Consider the following 17,947-nt stretch of genomic DNA (forward strand, 5'->3'; position numbering starts at 1 on the left):
TGTCGAATAATTGTCTTGTAGGCACTTTTTTGACAGTTGGCAGCAGGAGCGTTTGATTACCCCAAATTTTACATCCAGCCACAAATTTTCATGCTTTTAGACAAAGAAATTAAGAATTTTGGGCCTGTGTTTCAGTGCTGAAGCAGAGTGGACGTCTTGTTTCTTCATCGCTGCTTTCAATCTGAAAAAAACAAGAACTGGACTGTGACACTGTCGGGACGCTGTGAGGAGACATAAAATGTCCACAAGTGTGATGAGACCTTCAGGAATGTTCACCAACATCTGGAGAGCATGTGTTGGGTCAAAACACACACCGATAGTGTGTGTATGTGTGTGTGTGTGTGTGTGTGTGTGTGTGTGTGTGTGTGTGTGTGTGTGTGAGTGAGAGAGCTACTGGCTAGACTTTAAGACAACACTACTTGAATTGACATGACAGCCACTACCATCCGCTGCCTTGTAAATCACAGACATTGAGACATACATACAAATGTCTGCACACACACACGCATAAAGACACACGGAGCACGTCACAGGCTGTGTTTGTCTCCGTCTCAAAGATGGATGAAGACAGGGCGTCCATCCTTTGCCAAATGACAGGACGTGATGGAGCGATGTGTCAGACTGCTCTGTTGAATCTGGCTCCACTCCGACACCCAAACCCAACTTTACAATGGAGGTTTGGGCCTTTGATTCTCAGCTCAAAACCAATTGTTTGGACTCGGATTTCTCCATTGAGTCAGTTTTCACTTTATTTGTTCAGTTTTCATGTTTGTTTGTTTGTTTTTTTATCCCTGTATCGGAGCACATGAAATGCTAAGTTGTGTAAAACTTGCATTTCTTCCGTGCGAGGTCCTGCCAGCTTTTCCTGTGACATTTAGGAGCCTGCCAGTTTTGCCGTGGTTCATAAAAACGGATTCAGATGAAGAGAAGAAGAAACAAGCACCAGGCGGGCAAGTCTGAACTTTGGAACAGCTTTTTGCCAAAGATTTATTTGCATGAATTTAAATAAGGGCAAGTAAAGAGTAGATAGGCAGAGATAATCAGAGAGATCAGAATAATAATCCCTTAAAGTGATTTTTCCCAAGGCAGTGTGTGACATGTGTTGATTATTAATATCCATGGGATAAAAGGCCTATTCACAGTCTTTTTTAGACCATGTTATGAAATTTGCAGACCATTGATTAATTTAAAATATCCAGTAAATTTAAAAAAAGAACTTCTTTCAGTGCTGAGCAACATGTTTTTATCCCAGGTCACATATTGTGGCTTTGCAGTGGACCTCTACGTCTACATATTACACTCTAGGTATCCTTGTGCGTCTGCTGTTGATGTTCTGTGATGTCAACACAAACACATGATGGGATGATGCTGCGTGTGTTTAAGTTTAGGGCATAACAGCACATGGCAACCAACGCTTGGATGTCAACAAACTGGCACATGCTGGCACAGATGGTTAGGTTAAGGCAAAAAAGGCACATGTTAAGGTGTAGATAAAATAACAAGCACATTCACATGGGCAGCAAACACCTGATGAAAGATGGGGTTTGTTTGTTGTTTGTTACCAGCAGCAATTCGACCTGATGCCATTGTGTGGCATGTCATGGTTGGTTGGTTGGTTAGATCTTTATTTTGAACATGTCAAATGAAATAGGAGAATAAAATAAAATATAAGTGTGAGGGCACTCGCAAGAGACCCCAGACTATGTGAACCCGACAACGCCACCCTGGCAATTTCACCCAGAGAATACACAACCTCACTAGTACACAGGTTCTTTAGTAAAAAATTCGAGCAGAGACCTGAGTTTCCAGTGTCAAAAAGAAATGATATTGTATTTGAACTTTAAGCCCTGGTTCAAGTTAAAATAGATACTGTTTATTACAGATAACAAACAAAAGAAAACAAAAAAGAAAAAGAAAAGAAAGAGAAAAACATATTTTTTAAAAAGGATATAATTATAAGATTTATTTATATATATAATTACATTATATATTTATTTATTTGTAGATATCATTTTCCAATAAATTTTCCCTTGTTTTGTAATTTGCGGGACATTTCTCGCCAAGTTGCTCTTTGCATCTTGGCGAGAAATGTGACGTGCTCCGTGTGTCTTTTAAAAGAAATCAAACCAATTTTTCTCAGGCTTCAGAGGTTTGAACACAGCACAAGAAAACTGATGTCGTTCCAGGTTTGAAAGGGTTAACACACAGTTGTAAACCTTTATTAATCTTGATAAAGTCAAACGAACATGTTTTTTCTTTCCAGTAAAGTCCTGCTTCAGATTGATAATTACAGGCTGAGGTGTCTGGTTTGGACCCTCAGCAGTGTAATTATAGATGCTCTTGATGTTTCAGCAGTCTGCCAGTGCCATGGGGTTTCTAGCAGCACTAGTTTCACCCGGGGTAAAATGACGGCGATTAGAGTAAGTTTGCATGTTTGATTGGATTTATCATTTAGATATCCTGTGTGATATCCCACAGGAAGTGAAGGTGATTTTGTGGATCACGGTTTATTTAAGCGAAACAAACAAGCTGCACAGGGGTTTCCCCTGCGTCGCTGCTGGCTGAGCGCTGCACTCCACATCGTAAAAATCCAACCAGAGGCTTGTACAAGGAGGAAAGAGCAGCATAAAGTCCCAAGGATATTGTTCTTCACACCTCCTAACGCTGCATATCCAAACATCCTGAAACTACAGAGGAGAAACAGGAGTCTGGCCTTTAACACTGCCAGAATATCATCCTCTGATATGACACAACTTCTCACCTTCAGATCCACCTGACAGTTCATATGAGCAGACCCTAAGCCAAACAATGGACTTTTATTTTGAAATCCACACTGTCTCATGTTACAAAGCGGATTTGACAAACCCTGCAGGTGCTCTGTGTGTAATCATAACAGAGACAATGTTACTCACGGAAATTAAGATAAGATAAGGTGAAACTTTAATGACACTTGAAGGGGAACTGGGTCAGTGCAAACAGAAACAGGATGCAGTGAAGAGAAATCCAAATTAATCATGAAAAATACAACAGGAAGAGGTAAAATAACCAAAAAACAGTGAAAATTCAACAAATGGAGAGATCATATAAATATTGCCTAATTATTTGAGCTTAATCTCAAAGTTCTAAATCAAGAAAAGAGCATTATCTGAGCCAGCTACTAAGGAATTAGAACCAGCAACCTTTTCTAGAAAGCTGCTCCCCTGACCTTTGACCTGCTGCTGGACTGAGCAGAGGCTGCATGCTCTCTTTTTTTCCCTGCCATGCATCTGTCAGTGGTCCTGTTCTGATCGATACTGTCCTCCCTGTTCATCCCCACACACACACACACACACACACACACACACACACACACACACACACATACACACACACACACACGATCAGCCGCCTCCTCTGTGTTCGTCTCTCAGGCCAGCGGTTTTATCTCGGGCCTCTTTGCAACACCCACAGCCAATGGAGCAAAGTCCAACAGCTTATCTGTGTCTCTGCTGGTCAGCGGTGCTCAGTCTGTCTGTCTGTCTGTCTGTCTGTCTCTCTGAATGACACACTGACTGTCTCTCTGTCTTCTTTACTAGCTGCAGCTCTACTTGTCTGAATGTCTCTCTGTCTTTTACATTTACAGTTCTTCATCTTTATTAGCTACACAGCTCTGACTGTCCTACAGACTGTGGGAACTTTTTTATACAAATAAAACAGGCATGTGCACAGACAGACCCCAGGTGTTGTTTCAAATACCTTACATTTTGTTGGTAAAGGCCTTTTTTGGGGGGCTATTTTGTGTTTCTTTCACTGCATGTGGAATTCCACTTTGCTTTTGTGTTTGCATTAAAAAAAAGAACCTTGTTTGCATGGCATGGTTGTCACTGTTTCAACCATGCCAGTGAAACAGTGACAGCATCCAGAAACAAGATATGAGTATTGTTGTTTCTGCTATCCTGATCTGTGTGACATTATTGCAAGAGGGGGCTGGCAAATGGTAGTAAAAAAAATAGAAATAAAAAATAGAAGATGCTACCAATTAGTTTGACATCAGAAAAACAAAACAATTCTTACACTGTTACTTTTTTAAGGATCCACGAGAACCCTAATTAATGAATTTTGGGGCCAATAAATTTGAGAAATTCTGCAAATCTGCTCATTTGAGAGGTTGGAACCAGTGGGGAAAAAAGGCAAATCTGCATATTCAAATCCATGCAAAAATCATGTTTACTATGCAAGCTTTTGGTCAGACACCTTCTTCAAAGCAGAAACAACCTTCAAAACAGGTAAAACGTGGAATGAGCAGCATAAATGGCTGGGAGAACATCACTTGATGAGCCTTAATGCAGAACACCTGCATCAATCACTGAGTTCTGAGTAGCAAGACATAAAGGGGATTGTAGTCCTTGGAAAAGTGACTACGAACAGTAAAACACTAAGCACAACATATTTACAGTTTATCATATTTACAATTGAAAAAAAAATTAAATCAATACTGTCAGGCTGGAGGCTGGAACCAGGGAAATGCATTTATGTTTGAAAAATGACATTTGACAGATTGTTTCATATTGCCTGGTTGAGCCTTCAAATTTAAGTTTGAAAACCTTTTATACTAGAAAGCATACATTTGTTGTGTGATCAGACTTCACAACTGTCTCCTCTTTGTCTCCGTCTTTCCAAGCTTCAGTTTTAGCAGTCAAAATGACATCTGTCTCACTGAACTTCTGTATGTCTGTCTGCCTTCCTGTCTGGTTAACCCTTTGAAATCAGAGCAAAATGATTTGATTTCTTTCAAAAACATGTGGAAAAAGGCAGTGAGCAACTTGGCAGGGAATGTACCACACAAGATGACCAGAAAAAGACTTGAAAAATAATCTTTGTTTTAGGGGAAATAAAATATATATTTTAAAAGACCTGGAAAGAAAATTCTATTCATAATTATTTCAGCTTTATATACAAAATTATGTGGCAGAAGAAAAAAAAAACTTGTTTTTCTCCAACTTTCAGTACTCTTTTGTATGTGCTTATTTTCAGGTAATTCCTTTGTAGCCTTTCACAGTTCCTTGCTTATTTTTGGGCCATGTCTTATTTAGGTGCTAATGGCCACTACCCCTATTTTTGCAAGAAATCAAACCAATTTGCTCAGGTTTCAAAGTGTTAAGAGTCTCACATCCTCAGTGTTTTTTTTTTTTTTTTTTTTTAGCTACAGCTCCATCTGATTGTTTAATGAATGTCTCAATGGCTCACTGACCATTTTAATTATAATATTAATAATTTGTTGTGTGTGTTTTATGTTTGTCTTACAAAGACCTTTAAAGTTGAATATAACTTATTCCAGGTGCTACACAAATACTCCACAGTTTCCATGCAGAAGTCCTATCTGAATAACAGACTTTTTTGTAGAAAATGCAAATCTGCTGTGAGATCAGGCTCAGATCTTGACTGACTGTCCCACTCCCGACTTAACTGACCCGTCTGTCATCTAACACATTTATTTTTCCAAAAAGGGAGAGTATAGCCTGCGGGCTGAACTGTAAGTGCTCCCATCTTTCTCTCTCTCCCTCTCTCTCTCCCTTCGTTCCCTCCCTCTCCTCAGGCAATAACAAGTGTAAACAGTACATCCACCTAACAGGATCCAGGATGCACGGCCTCATTTGCATGGAACATCTTGAAAACACGCACCACCCTGTTCTTGCCTCTCCTTTCTTTCTTTCTTTCTTTCTTTCTTTCTTTCTTTCTTTCTTTCTTGTATCAATCAGCTTTGCAGTCAAACACCTGCTACAAATCCCAACTACACTGATGCACAGTGAAACACACGAACCTCCCTTTCCCAGCTAGCAATTTTTAGTTCAGAGAATGGTACAATGCAACGTTTTCAGCTGCAAGTTCTCTTTTAGTTCTCAGAACGCTCTTCTTAAAGTTGGGGTAACATTCTCTATAAACGTCAAAAAATGTTTAAAATTGTTTGTTTTTTTAGCTGTTAAAATATCACATTACATAACATTTTCGTTAAAGAATGTTCTGTAATCTCAGGCCTCAATAACATGCTCTGAATGTTGCTTTGAAAATGTTCTTCCTTTGTTCTCATGTAACATTGTGGGAATGTTTTATTAAAGAGCATTCTATCATCTGTCACCTCTCAGCATCACCAAAACTTACTCAGAGTGTTGCAGTTATAACGTTATGTCTCAATCAACATTTAACCTTAAAGGAACATTATTTGAAGTGATGAACATCCTTGAAACATTCTTTGAACATTAGATCAACATGTTCTCTCTAAAACATTATTGCAACTAGGTAACGTGCCCTGCTAGCTGGGTTGTCAATTTAGACTTTCAGAGCAGGTAATCAGTTTCTCTAATATTTCTTTGCTGAAACACAGTTTGAGTCAGTTTGTCACGGAGTGTGCAGCATTTTTAAGTATCACAGAGTTGCTGTAACATAATGAAATAAAGGTTAGACATAAACTACAGCAGCAGCAGACTCTTTCCTTTGAGCACAGACGCTCTTTGTACAGGTGTGCGTGCCCGTAGGCTGCACGCTGTCACCAGCAGTACAGCCCGAGGGCGGCTGTCATCAAGTGCTCAACAGGGCGCACTGAGAGACTGTTGCACCTCAGGAGACAAATATACATTCTAGTTAAAATGACAACAGCATCACCCTCGCACGGATCTGAGGGCCACATTAACTCTCTTAAAAGCTTCATTCACACCTCAAAAGACACCTCTAATTATGCAAAACGTGACACAGACCGATTCAGTCTGTGATAAGATCTTATCCATGGGAAGCCTTTCGCACCAAAACTTTTTTCTTTCACTCCAGACTGTGTCACACCTTTATCTGTCATCTAATGAGCTGGCTGAAAAAAAAACATCATTGTAAAAAATTAGTGCTTTGTTTCAACTCGTTACTCTTTATATGAGATGAATCAACTTAAGGGTTTCTTTTAAATTGGGAGAATTACACAAGTAATTCAATACAGATGTGTAACCTGACAAAATAAGTTCAGAAGTTTCAGACTTAAATTTAAGAGGCAGTGTTTACTGGTCGCTTTTGTTTCCGGTTCAGTTTGACCATTCATAAAGAACCAGTGCCAGGACAGCAGCCCAGTATCCCCCCCAGAATTAAGACTGCTCTCATGCACTATTCATAAAAATACCTACAAAAATGGATGCACCATGTTTCCTTTATAACCCATGTAATCAGGAAGACTGCAATCAAGTGATCAATGTGCTGATGGAAGTGAAGAAAAAAGTTATCCACATAAGAGGTTTGGGGTGGTGGAGGGGTCAAAATCATGTGAAACCATGTGACCTCTGAGGTACTTTGTCACCATGCTTCTCTTTCTTAGCCTAACCAAAGAAACTTTACAGTAATAACTTAAGGTTATGTATGTTATTGCTAGTTCATTAGATATCATATGGACTGTTGCATGTGGATACACTGGAGCCAGTGCCAGGAGTGCAGCCCAGTTTCCCCAGGAATCCAACCTCACAATTTAGATCCAATACCAATGTTCAGACAACATAACCAAGGAAGCCTAAGCAAGCCTTTTTTCCCCTCTTTTTTTCATAGGCCTAACCAAATTTTAACCATCAAGTTAGAAAAATATTTTATTTTCCTGTCAATAGAGCAATAACATCTGACTTCAAAAAGTTTGCAGAGGTTTTTCTTCCCCATGTGTTCCTGAACTCTTTTACACAAGGATTTTATACCTTTAAACAACTTTATATATGTTTTAAAATGTGATGTTGATGTGGAAAAGCAGCACCCTTAATTTTCCGAAAACAAGTGTCTGCATTCTTTCTTCCCACACTAACAAAGACTGTGTTACTTCTGCTCCAACATGTTGATTTAAGGATTTTCATCTTTACATTTGTGAGTGATTCCTGCACAGAGCGCAAATCCCAGAAACCTTAAACAAAATCATATCTTCAGCTCAAACTATTACGGCCATTTGTGACATCCAGACCATTATCAACAGCCGCTATCTATTTTCTAAGAGTCTTGCGTTTGGAAACTGGGTCAGCTGAGGTTTACAGATTACAACAGAAGGTTACAAATGTGAGGGTCACACTTTAGCGCCCCCCCCCCCTCTTTTTGTTGCTGAAATTGTTCCACTCTGACTGCTGCATTGTTGCTCCTTTTAAAACCTCAAGTCACAGTGTGTTATCTGGGGATCGACTCTAATCTGTTTTTCCTTCATGAGAAGCCTGGACTGAATGTGAGCACTATCAGCGCGGTCACCTGATTACTGCGAGGGGACGTATCAGAGTGACATTTTAGAGTCAGCCAGGTTAGTCATACCTGGAGCAGCCTAGTGTGTGTGTGTGTGTGTGTGTGTGTGTTGTGGTGTGTGTGCATCTTTGTAGTTGTGGAGACCATATCAGGTGGGTGCTCGCCTATCTTATCAAGCCAACTGCTCTGAAGGGACTATTGTGTATGCAAGGTGACGAACACTCCCATAGATTCCTGTGTGTGTGTTTGTGTGTGTGTGTGTGTGTGTGTGTGGTGTGTGTGTGTGTCTGTGTGTGTTGTGCTCATTTAAACATCAAAGATATTGATGCTGTATCATAAAAAAGGTAAACATATCAGAAAAATGTTCGAGTTTCTGCAGCAACAGGTGCCATTATGTGTTCTCTAGCTTTGTGACTCTCCGATCGAAACTGAAGTTAAACATAGAGACTTATAGCACACGTGTGATCGTGCATGTGTGTGTTGCTGCAGTCTATAATTTTGCAGCCTCTGGGCTCATGGCTGCTGGGCTTGACGTGACAGAGAAGAAAAGGCAGCGACAAATACGTGACAACTCTGACAACACAGGGCCGGTTGAGCAAGCCAACAGAGAGACAGAGACATGCAGACAGACAGGTAGACAGGAGGCCTGGCGACAGAGCAGGAGGCCAGGGAGAGGCGGCTGCAGGAAGATCAATAAGTGAACTTTAGATTTTCCTGCAGATGCAAAGAGATGGAACCATCAACACGTCATTTTATAAGTGAGCTGAACAGCATCAAAGTCATAATCAGCTCATACTCCGTCTGATTCTCTTGATATTACACATTGATGAGTCAGCAGGTTTTTATACTTTAGCTGCTATTTAGGGAACTCCTCTGGTTTGCACAGGAAGTGATGATTGTTTGGGATAAACAGAAAAGTGGGAGCTGCTAAAGCCGAGCAGACACTGTAAAGATTAAAGAGCAAAAATATTCTGCTTCTACTTTCTCCCCATCTTTGTTTTGTTGATTTGCTGATAGTTTTTCTAGTGCCGGGTCAGAGGCAGGTCAGTCATTTTTGGAGCGGCCCAGGTCTTGCTGTGTGTGTGTGTGTGTGTGTGTGTGTGTGTGTGTGTGTTGTGTGTGTGTGTGTGTGCCGCCCGGGCCCATGGCCTGCGCAGAGGTCTGCTTTGAGGCTCTCAGTGTGATCCAGCCGTGTTTAGTCTACCGGTCTGACATGTCGCACACCACAGTCATTTGGTCAGGAGCTGTTTCAACAAGACACTGCTATTCCTGCAGCTGTGCCTCTCCAGACAGGTGGAAAAAATAGAGTTGAGATTGATTGATTGAGCCGAACGAGTCACTGAGGTCCTGTCAGCAATGCTATGTAATTTAGATACATTTTTTGACTTTCAAAATGTTGAAGAATAATTCAAATTTTTTTCATCTGAAATCCAAAAAGAGCTGGTATCTTTTTTTATTATTATTTTATGGAATTTCTGGAAAGCATTTGGAAACATAAACAACAACAAAAATTAGAGATTTTATAAACAAACACCTGTAATATCATTCATGGAAAAGAAAAACAAACGCAGCATTTCTCCCCACAATTTTTGCCTTTTTAATAAGAAAAAAATGAAACATGAATCATTTCAATCACATTTAAAACCAACAGAAATAACAACAGGAAAAAAAAACAATATATTATATCAGCACACTTTCAAAAGTTTGAAAAGCAACATAGCTTAAATAAGACATTTCTCTCTGAAACTAAAATATGCTCCACAAAGGACACCGTGTGACCTGAAACTTCTGCGTCCTCTGCTGTTTATCAGAATAATCCTTCAATAGATCGTTGATACATTGATCTCTGATTAGATCAGTAGTCATTTGAAGAAAAGGCACTTTTTTTTGGACGGCGAGGGTTATTTGACACCCTTTGACACTGTTACACTGATCCCACTGAGCTGATGCACTGACTTTGTGAGGGGGCGTTTCTAAGTATTGTTGTAACACACACAAACACACACACTACCTGGCCCGTGGGAGCTCCATAGTGCAAAGTACTGTATGTAAATCCTCCCATAGTGCATCTCTCCACCCCTCCACTGTAATAGTAACTGACTGAACTCCCCCATGCACTGCACCAGCTGTCTGTTATTCAGAATGTTACAGTCTGTCGAGGAGCATTTGCTTTAAATGCTCTCGTGTAGGTAACAAAAACATAAATGTGTTTTTTTTTTGTTTTTTTTTTTTTTACCACAGTTACTTTGCCTCGTTCCTTCTGGCTGCAGAATTTAGCTTCTGTTTCCTCTGTGCTCCAGCGAGGACAAAATGGCTTCTTCATATCAACCAAAATAAGATTTTTTTTTTCTTTGAAAGTACAGATAGGACAGAAATGATGGACATACTGTGAAATGTTGTAACACACACACACACAAAAAGAAAAAAACACCAACTGTCTCCCGCTGCAGTAACACCTGCCTGAAGCAGTAACCTGAAACTCGCCTCATCTCCGTCTTTGGATTTAAAAAACAAAACAAAAAAACTCACATTTGAGTTGTAACTGGTCAACAGAGCGCTATACAAGATATATTAAAATTTATTCCCTTCATAAATAAATGCAAATATCCTTTTCCCCTCACATTACGTCTATTTACATTTTGTACAAAGCTGATTTGACCACCTGCAGTGCTCCTGAGACAGGCAACGACGCCATCTGACTCACACACAGACCAGTCAAATGTCTTCATTTCTGACATTTTATCATCCTGCTACATTTTTCTGTCCTCCATGTAACCAACCTGCCTCCATGGTCTTCATAGTTGGTAAATACAAACTGTTCTTTGGTCCCTAAAACACGGCAGCTATTTTAGATGTGGGTCCCTTTTATGCAGCCGGTGGACGTGAGCCAGAGCGGGAGAGAAAGAGGAAGATAAAGAGAGCTGGGGTCCATTTTAGGAAAGGCAGAGAAAAAGAGAAGTCTCCATCTTGGCTCACCTCTAGAGACAGGTGTGTGTGTGTATGTGTTGGGGAGAGGATGAGTGTCCACATTAGGAGGCGTTGAGCACTGAGCGGCTGTACAGAGTTTGGTAGTAAGCGCCTGAGTCCATGGTGGCGGGCCCTGGGCTGTCGTAGATCTGCTTGGCACCGACAGGAGAGCCGCTGGTGTAGCTGTTGTAGGCCATCACCTGGTCCTGGTAGGACTTGAGGTCCATCTTCTGCTCGTTGGACATGAGGTTGGTGATGGAGAAGGGATGGTTGAAGTTGTAGTGGGGGTCAAGGGACTTGAGGGCGTCGCTCTGTAGGTCCATGTGCTGCTGCATGGTGCTTGGCAGGAGGTGGGCGCTCCCCACTAAAGACTGGGAGTGGAGGAGCGGGTTGGAGGAGGTGGTGGCTGAGAGGGACAGGGAGGACGAGGTGGAGGAGGAGGGCGGCAGGGAAACGGGCGGGCTGTGGAGGTGCGAGGAGGACAGCGGAGGGCAGTCTAGCTGAACCAGGGAGTTTCGTGGATGCGGCTGGTCATCTGAGGAGCCAGGGTGGGAGTTGTCTGAGTGAGTGGAGTCAGCTCCTTCTGATCCTCCTGTGGGGCTGTGATCCTCCACCAGATGATCTCCACTGTGACCTCCTTTCCCCGAGCCCCCCTCCTGGTTCTTGCCTCCTTTCTTTGACAGCTTCTCCTCGATCTTGAAGCGCTTCTGGCGCCTCAGGTAGCAGCCGTTCTCGAACATGTTGCCTGACTGCGGGTGCAGAGTCCAGTACGAGCCTTTCCCCGGCTTGTCCGGCGAGCGAGCCACCTTCACAAAGCAGTCGTTGAATGAGAGCGAGTGGCGGATGGAGTTCTGCCAGCGCTGCTGGTTCTCACGGTAGTACGGGAACAGCTCCATGATCCACTGGTAGATCTCGTTCAGGGTGAGCATCTTGCTGCCACTCTGCTGGATCGCCATGGTGATGAGGGAGATGTAGGAGTATGGCGGCTTGGCGTGCGTCAGAGAGCGTCGGTAGGGCTTTGGGGGAATCTCCTTGGGCCCAGCCCGGCTCAGGGATGCAGTGGAGGTGTATCCCAGCTGGCTCATGGACTGGCCCATGTTCTGGTAGTGGGACAAGGAGCCCAGGGAGCCTGGAGCAGCGGGACCCAGCTGGGTAAGAGGGCCTGAGCTGAGGGAGGAGGCCACTGGGGAGAGGGACATGTGACTGGGCCCTGAGCCCATGGAGGCCAGCGGGGAGCTGCTGAGGCTGGAGCTTGGGTACGCCATGTTCATGCCTGCAGGAGAGGCGGTGGCCGGGTTCAGGTTGATGTAGCTGTTGATGGTGCCCATGGAGCCCATGGAGCCCAGACCAGAGTTCATGGTGCTGGGAGAGGAATACATCTGGAGGAGGAGGAGAAAACAACATCACAACATTATTATCAAGAAAACACAAGTGGAACAGCAAGTGTAAATATTAAATATTTTTAATTAATCTCCTTTTTATTTTCTTTTTTTGTTCATTTACAAAACAAATAATATTAACATTTCTGCAGGATTAATGTGATATTTATTTAGATTGGTGCACTAAAGGGAATGTTTAAATGTGAAAGTAAAGCGGTTTGACTCCATTTGAAAAGTGACTCCTTATCAATGCACAATGAAGCTCTCAGTGCGCGCAGAGAGGACATGGATTTCACACCGCGATGTTAACCTGAAAATGCGTAAAAAGCGCGTCATGGTGCCTCTCGGTTCAGACGGCCTCCTCCGCTGCTTCCGTGGACAAAAAAGCCCCAAGTAAACCTGATGTTCATTATGCAGTTGGATTAATTATTATCTGTTCTTTTTTTGTGTTTGTCAAAAATGAAAATATTTTGTATGTGTGTGTGTCAAAAGTCAAAAGTATTTCTAATAAACCCTACGGGGGACAGGGGATATCTCGGCCCGTTTACTGATCGCTGGTTAAATATTATCAGGCTCTCTCTTCTCGGTAATTTTATCAGGTCGAGGTGAGAACTGAGGCTGCTGATGGAATTAACTTTAATTGAATTAGTGAGAAAACAACGGTCTCATTACATTTACACCTGAATTATCGCAACTCGTATGCGGCTGCGGGGGCACAAAGGAAGAAAGTCTGTTAATGAGCAAAGAATTTAAAAAAAAAAAAAAAGTAAACAAAAGTAAACTTGAATATTTATATTTAGGCCGGAAATACTCAAATTTAAATTTTAAAATCGAAATAATAGTTTGATTGATTGTAAAAATAGGTTACCTGTAGCTATTACCAATAATACTTAATGAATGTTTCTTTTTGGATTTTTACAGAAGAAAAATGCACGGATTCTTTTTGGTTCTTTATTTGGGCATTTTTTTCTCTAATTCTTATTCCCCTTTCTCTATTTCTTACTATTTATCATAATGTGTGCCTATAAAATCGATCCTACTCAAATTGATTTTAATCTTGCAGAACTCCAACAATATTTATATATGAGTTCAAGATTTTATTGCAAAGTCTTTAGTAATTTTCCTTTTTAGCTTGCGTCAAAGTATTAACTGTTTTTCGTTCGGAGTCCTTCTGAAAATCTGTACAAATAAAATGCGGTCTCCTCTCTTTCACTTACAGTAAAAAAGAACAAAACTTAGTCACCCCGCTGTTTACAACGTGAAATCAAAACAGTTTGATTTATTTTCTGTTATTATTGTTATTTTATCATCGTGTCTTTACCTCACTGGCCTCGCTGTAGAAAGTATTCCACTCTGGTAGATCATGTGCCTCCATCTTCACAGAGCTCAACATCCCCAACTCAAGTCTTTAGAGGAGAAAGACGTATATATGATCGGATTAAAAAAAAAATCAAAATATATAAATATAAAATCCGTCGCAAAGTTTTCGGGGAAAAATCCAAATAGTAAGTTGTCTCCTTTTTTTTGTGCCCAAAACAGGGGGAAAAATTTGAGACAAAAATGAGAGAGGGTAAAGAAAAGAATGCTGTGAGGCTGTGCTCCTGTAGATAGTAAAGTAAATATTTCTTATTTGTCAATCATCCATTGTTTCATAACAATAATCGTGTTATGGCTCAGCAGATATTGACTTCTTCTTCTGGCCCGTTTTTTTTCTGTCCACGGAGGGCCCCGGGACGCAGCAGGCAGGCGGAGGTTCAGCGCGCAAATACAGTAGAGAAACTTGGATGGCGTCGTCTTATAAGGTGCCGGCGCGTCCCGCCCCGCTCATGACATTTGAATACCGTGTTAGGATCCAGGAAGGGCCCCGCAGAAAGGCCGATGTGGCCCCCTGGCGTGCTGTATATTGGCCGGCGGCTGCACAGGGGCCACCCGGACGACTGACTGCTCCTTAATCCTTCAGTGACAGAGCTGAGTGGATTATTTTATTTTATTTTATTTTATTTATTTTATTTTATTTTATTTTATTTTATTTTTTTTTTTATTTTATTTTTAAAAATATGGCAGTGAGATATGTGAGGCGTTAATATGCTCTAAAGTTGATTATCAAATAGGATATAAAAGAAATAGATGGATGATTTTGTTAAAAAAAAAAAAGAAAAAGAAAAAGAAATGTCGCTTTTTCTCAACTCAAAACAACTTCAAATTCATTACAACTACTACAAATTCATTTTCTGTCTTGAAAAACGTCTTTTTTTTCTGCAGTCTGGAGACAAAATTGTTGAAACGCGGCTGGGGCGGTGGGGGCGAGGGGTGTGAAAGTCGTTAATTCCCTCGGCTATCACTTCTCCGAGGCTATGAAGCCACGAATTAACACATTCGTTGAGGGTTTAATTGTAGCAACCGCCGCATGACTTGATTCAGATTCTGGGTTTTGATAGTCAGATATTCTGCTGATAGTCAAATATTATGCTTGTAGTCAAATATGTTACAGATAGTCAAATATTTTACTTGATGTCATGCAAAAAAAATCACGACAATCAGGATATTTGACTATCAAAAGAGTAATCAGAATATCAGAGATCCTAATCACAGACAGAACACCGAACCCCCTCACGTTCCCACCACCTCACTGAGAAACCAGACTAATTAAAGCGGATTTTTACGTGATTATTTATTTATTTATTTATTTATTTGCCACAAATTGGAATGCAATCGCCACACCCAAAGAAAACCATAAGGACAAAGTGAGATTTATATTCTTAATACTAAAACGTAAAGGTACTAAAGACAGTACTAAACCCTCTTTCTCTGGGTATGTATTTTTTTTTAAATTAGTATTCAAAGAAGCACTCAGGGCCTGACGCAACAGAGAAAAACAATAAATAATGTGATCCTGGTGTAATGCATAGGGCCGGACTTCTGTGTTGTGGAATACACATCGGCCTCGGTGCAGACGGAGGCCTGTGAATGTCAATGCCTCTGCCTAATGGCCGCTCAATGGAGATGTAATTGATGCGCAGGCGGGAGGCCAACTGGATTAGACTGTGAGAAAAGATCCCGAGGAAACAAGAAATCACAAGAAGGTGCATGAGATGCACCAAAACACAGAAAATGCCAAAAATGTCAGATCCAGTGTCACATTTCATATCTGTAGAGTTTGGCGTGATGTGCATAGTGGATCTCCAGCATCCTACCTCATCTATCCAAAAACACTGATGATTATACAATTAAATTATCAGGCTGCCATCATGTTTCCTATCATCATATTCCAGCTCAATCAGACTCTGTACGCCATCACCCGTAAGGACCCGGCGATTATCGCCTGTTTGCAAAACGCTGTCAGATCGATTAACACATGGAATGAGCTCACACCTCAGTGTCTGTAATGATGTAATTAAGCCTGAAAGAGATGAGCTTTTTTTTTTCATCTGGCGGTCATATAACTGAAGATAAAACGGTTAGTAAACTGTGACCGCAGCCTCTGATCATAATAACTTAATAACTGAAGAAAAAAAAAGGAACAGTACAACCAATTATTAACCTAGCTAGCAAGGAACGTTCCCACAACATGGCGGCTAACGTTACCTATAAGTTGCAATACTGTGTTAAAGATTTTTTTTTTTTAAATCTAATGTTCAAAAAACGTTTTGGGGATGTTTATCATCTCACATAATGTTCCTATAAGGTTAAATACTGACTAAGATGTATGACTGCAACATTCTGAGAGCAGACTGTTCTTTCATAAAACGTTTCTACAATGTTACATGAAAACAAACGAAGAACAATGTCAAAACAGCATGAGCATGTTATTGAGGCCTGATATTACAGACCATTTTTTATGAAAATGTAAATTTATGTGATATGTTAACAGATAAATATATTTTACAATGTTTGATGTTTATAGAGGATGTTACTCTAACTTTTAGAAGATCATTCTGGGAACTGAAAGAAAACTTGCCACTGAAAACAATACTAAAACATCGCATTGTACCATTTTCAGAACACTGTCAGAATCAAAAATTGACAGTCTGGCTGGAGAGAGGGATCACTTGTGCTGTAAAGTATATTTCTAAAATAAAAGCTAGTTTGTTGTTTATTCATATATAATTTAAAAAATCTGAAAAGGGAGATAGAAACAGTTATTAAAGAATTTTCACCCCAGGGCTGTACCTAATCCAGTATCTTTTTTCCTGCTTTGAACTACTTCTTCCAGTCTGACAGAGGCAACATGGCAAAGAGCCAAAAAGGTTTTTATCCAAAGAGCAAACAAAACATCATCCATAAATTTTCAGATCTAAAGATTCATAATAAATATGACGATACTTTACCACCAGAGGCCCATGTATAAGGATTTTGACTGGTGATTCATTTGTGGGATTGTTCCTTAAGTTACTTACTGTAGTTACATTACATGAAATTTATTTAGATGATGTTTTGATCCCAAGCAACTTATAGTAAGTGCATTAACCATTTCAAACTGGGCTAATTGGCTTGATTTCTTTCAAAAAAAAAAATGGGAAGAAGGCAATGAGCAACTTCAGAGGGTATTACAAATAAATTAGAAAAAAACTGGGAAAAAAACAGAAATTTAGTGAAAATAAACGAATAAAATAAACTTTTAAAAAAAATAATTTTTCCAATTAACTAATTTCCTGCAATTTGAGTTACATTTCTTGCTTGTTGCCTTTTCCCAAAGTTTCCCTGAAATATGCTCAGGGTTCAAAGGGTTATACAATAATTTTGTTGCCTTCTGGTGCAAGTGGGAAATGTGATGTCCCCAATTCTCCACACTGCATCAGATTCATGTTTCGCAGTGACTGTGCCCATCTACACTTATTTTCAATGATCGCCTGTTATCTCTTAGCAAGCCAATAATATCAAGCATATATTTAGCCTATACTGATGCTCTGAAACATCAAGCTTTAACCCTGTCTCTTAATAAGCATCTTTGATTGGTGTAATGCTCCTTTAAGGTCCTATTTTCACTCCAACGCACATTTAGCCATGTCCTCTCTCTGCAGGGTTCTTCATTCCAAAGCCTTCTCCATCGTCCATTAACACCTCTATAATTGGTTTAACAATAGCTGATACTAATGGAGGAAACGACAGATCGGCCCCCCTCCTTCCTCCCTCTTCTTCTTCACAATAAGACGAGCAGCTTCATCACTAAAAGAGTTCATCACTTTGCTTCTGTGGGCTCCAAACAGCCCGTGTTCTTTCAGGCAAACTGAAGCTCAGAAGCATTACAGCGCCATCTCCTGGCCATAGAAAACAAGAGACGACTTGCATGAAAAGGTTTGGGAGGTTTGTTCAGTTGTTTGAGTCTCTAAGTCTGTGAGGCTGATTTTTAACTGAGCAGATTTCAAAAGCAAATTAAATTAAGT

The 17,947-nt window shown here is 40.6% G+C and overlaps 1 protein-coding gene across 1 annotated transcript; it reads right to left on the minus strand.

Moving 5' to 3' along the window:
- Positions 1–9,879: 9,879 nt before the first annotated feature.
- On the minus strand, positions 9,880–14,316 carry foxa3 (forkhead box A3). Its single transcript, XM_042486689.1, has 2 exons — positions 13,885–14,316; positions 9,880–12,563 (listed from the first exon to the last, which is right to left on the minus strand). The coding sequence occupies exons 1-2, from the start codon at positions 13,954–13,956 to the stop codon at positions 11,247–11,249; spliced, it is 1,389 nt and encodes a 462-aa protein (XP_042342623.1). The 5' UTR covers positions 13,957–14,316; the 3' UTR covers positions 9,880–11,246.
- Between the last annotated feature and the right edge of the window lie 3,631 nt (positions 14,317–17,947).

The sequence above is a fragment of the Plectropomus leopardus genome, chromosome 5 (assembly GCF_008729295.1).
Source record: "Plectropomus leopardus isolate mb chromosome 5, YSFRI_Pleo_2.0, whole genome shotgun sequence".
Classification (NCBI taxonomy): Eukaryota; Metazoa; Chordata; class Actinopteri; order Perciformes; family Serranidae; genus Plectropomus; species Plectropomus leopardus.

Coding starts and splice junctions, on each gene's coding strand:
- foxa3 (XM_042486689.1), bottom strand. CDS start 13,956: ATGTTGAGCTCTGTGAAGATGGAGGCACATGATCTACCAGAGTGGAAT. Junction 12,564..13,884: donor TCTACAGCGAGGCCAGTGAG/GTAAAGACACGA, acceptor CTCCTCCTCCAG/ATGTATTCCTCTCCCAGCAC.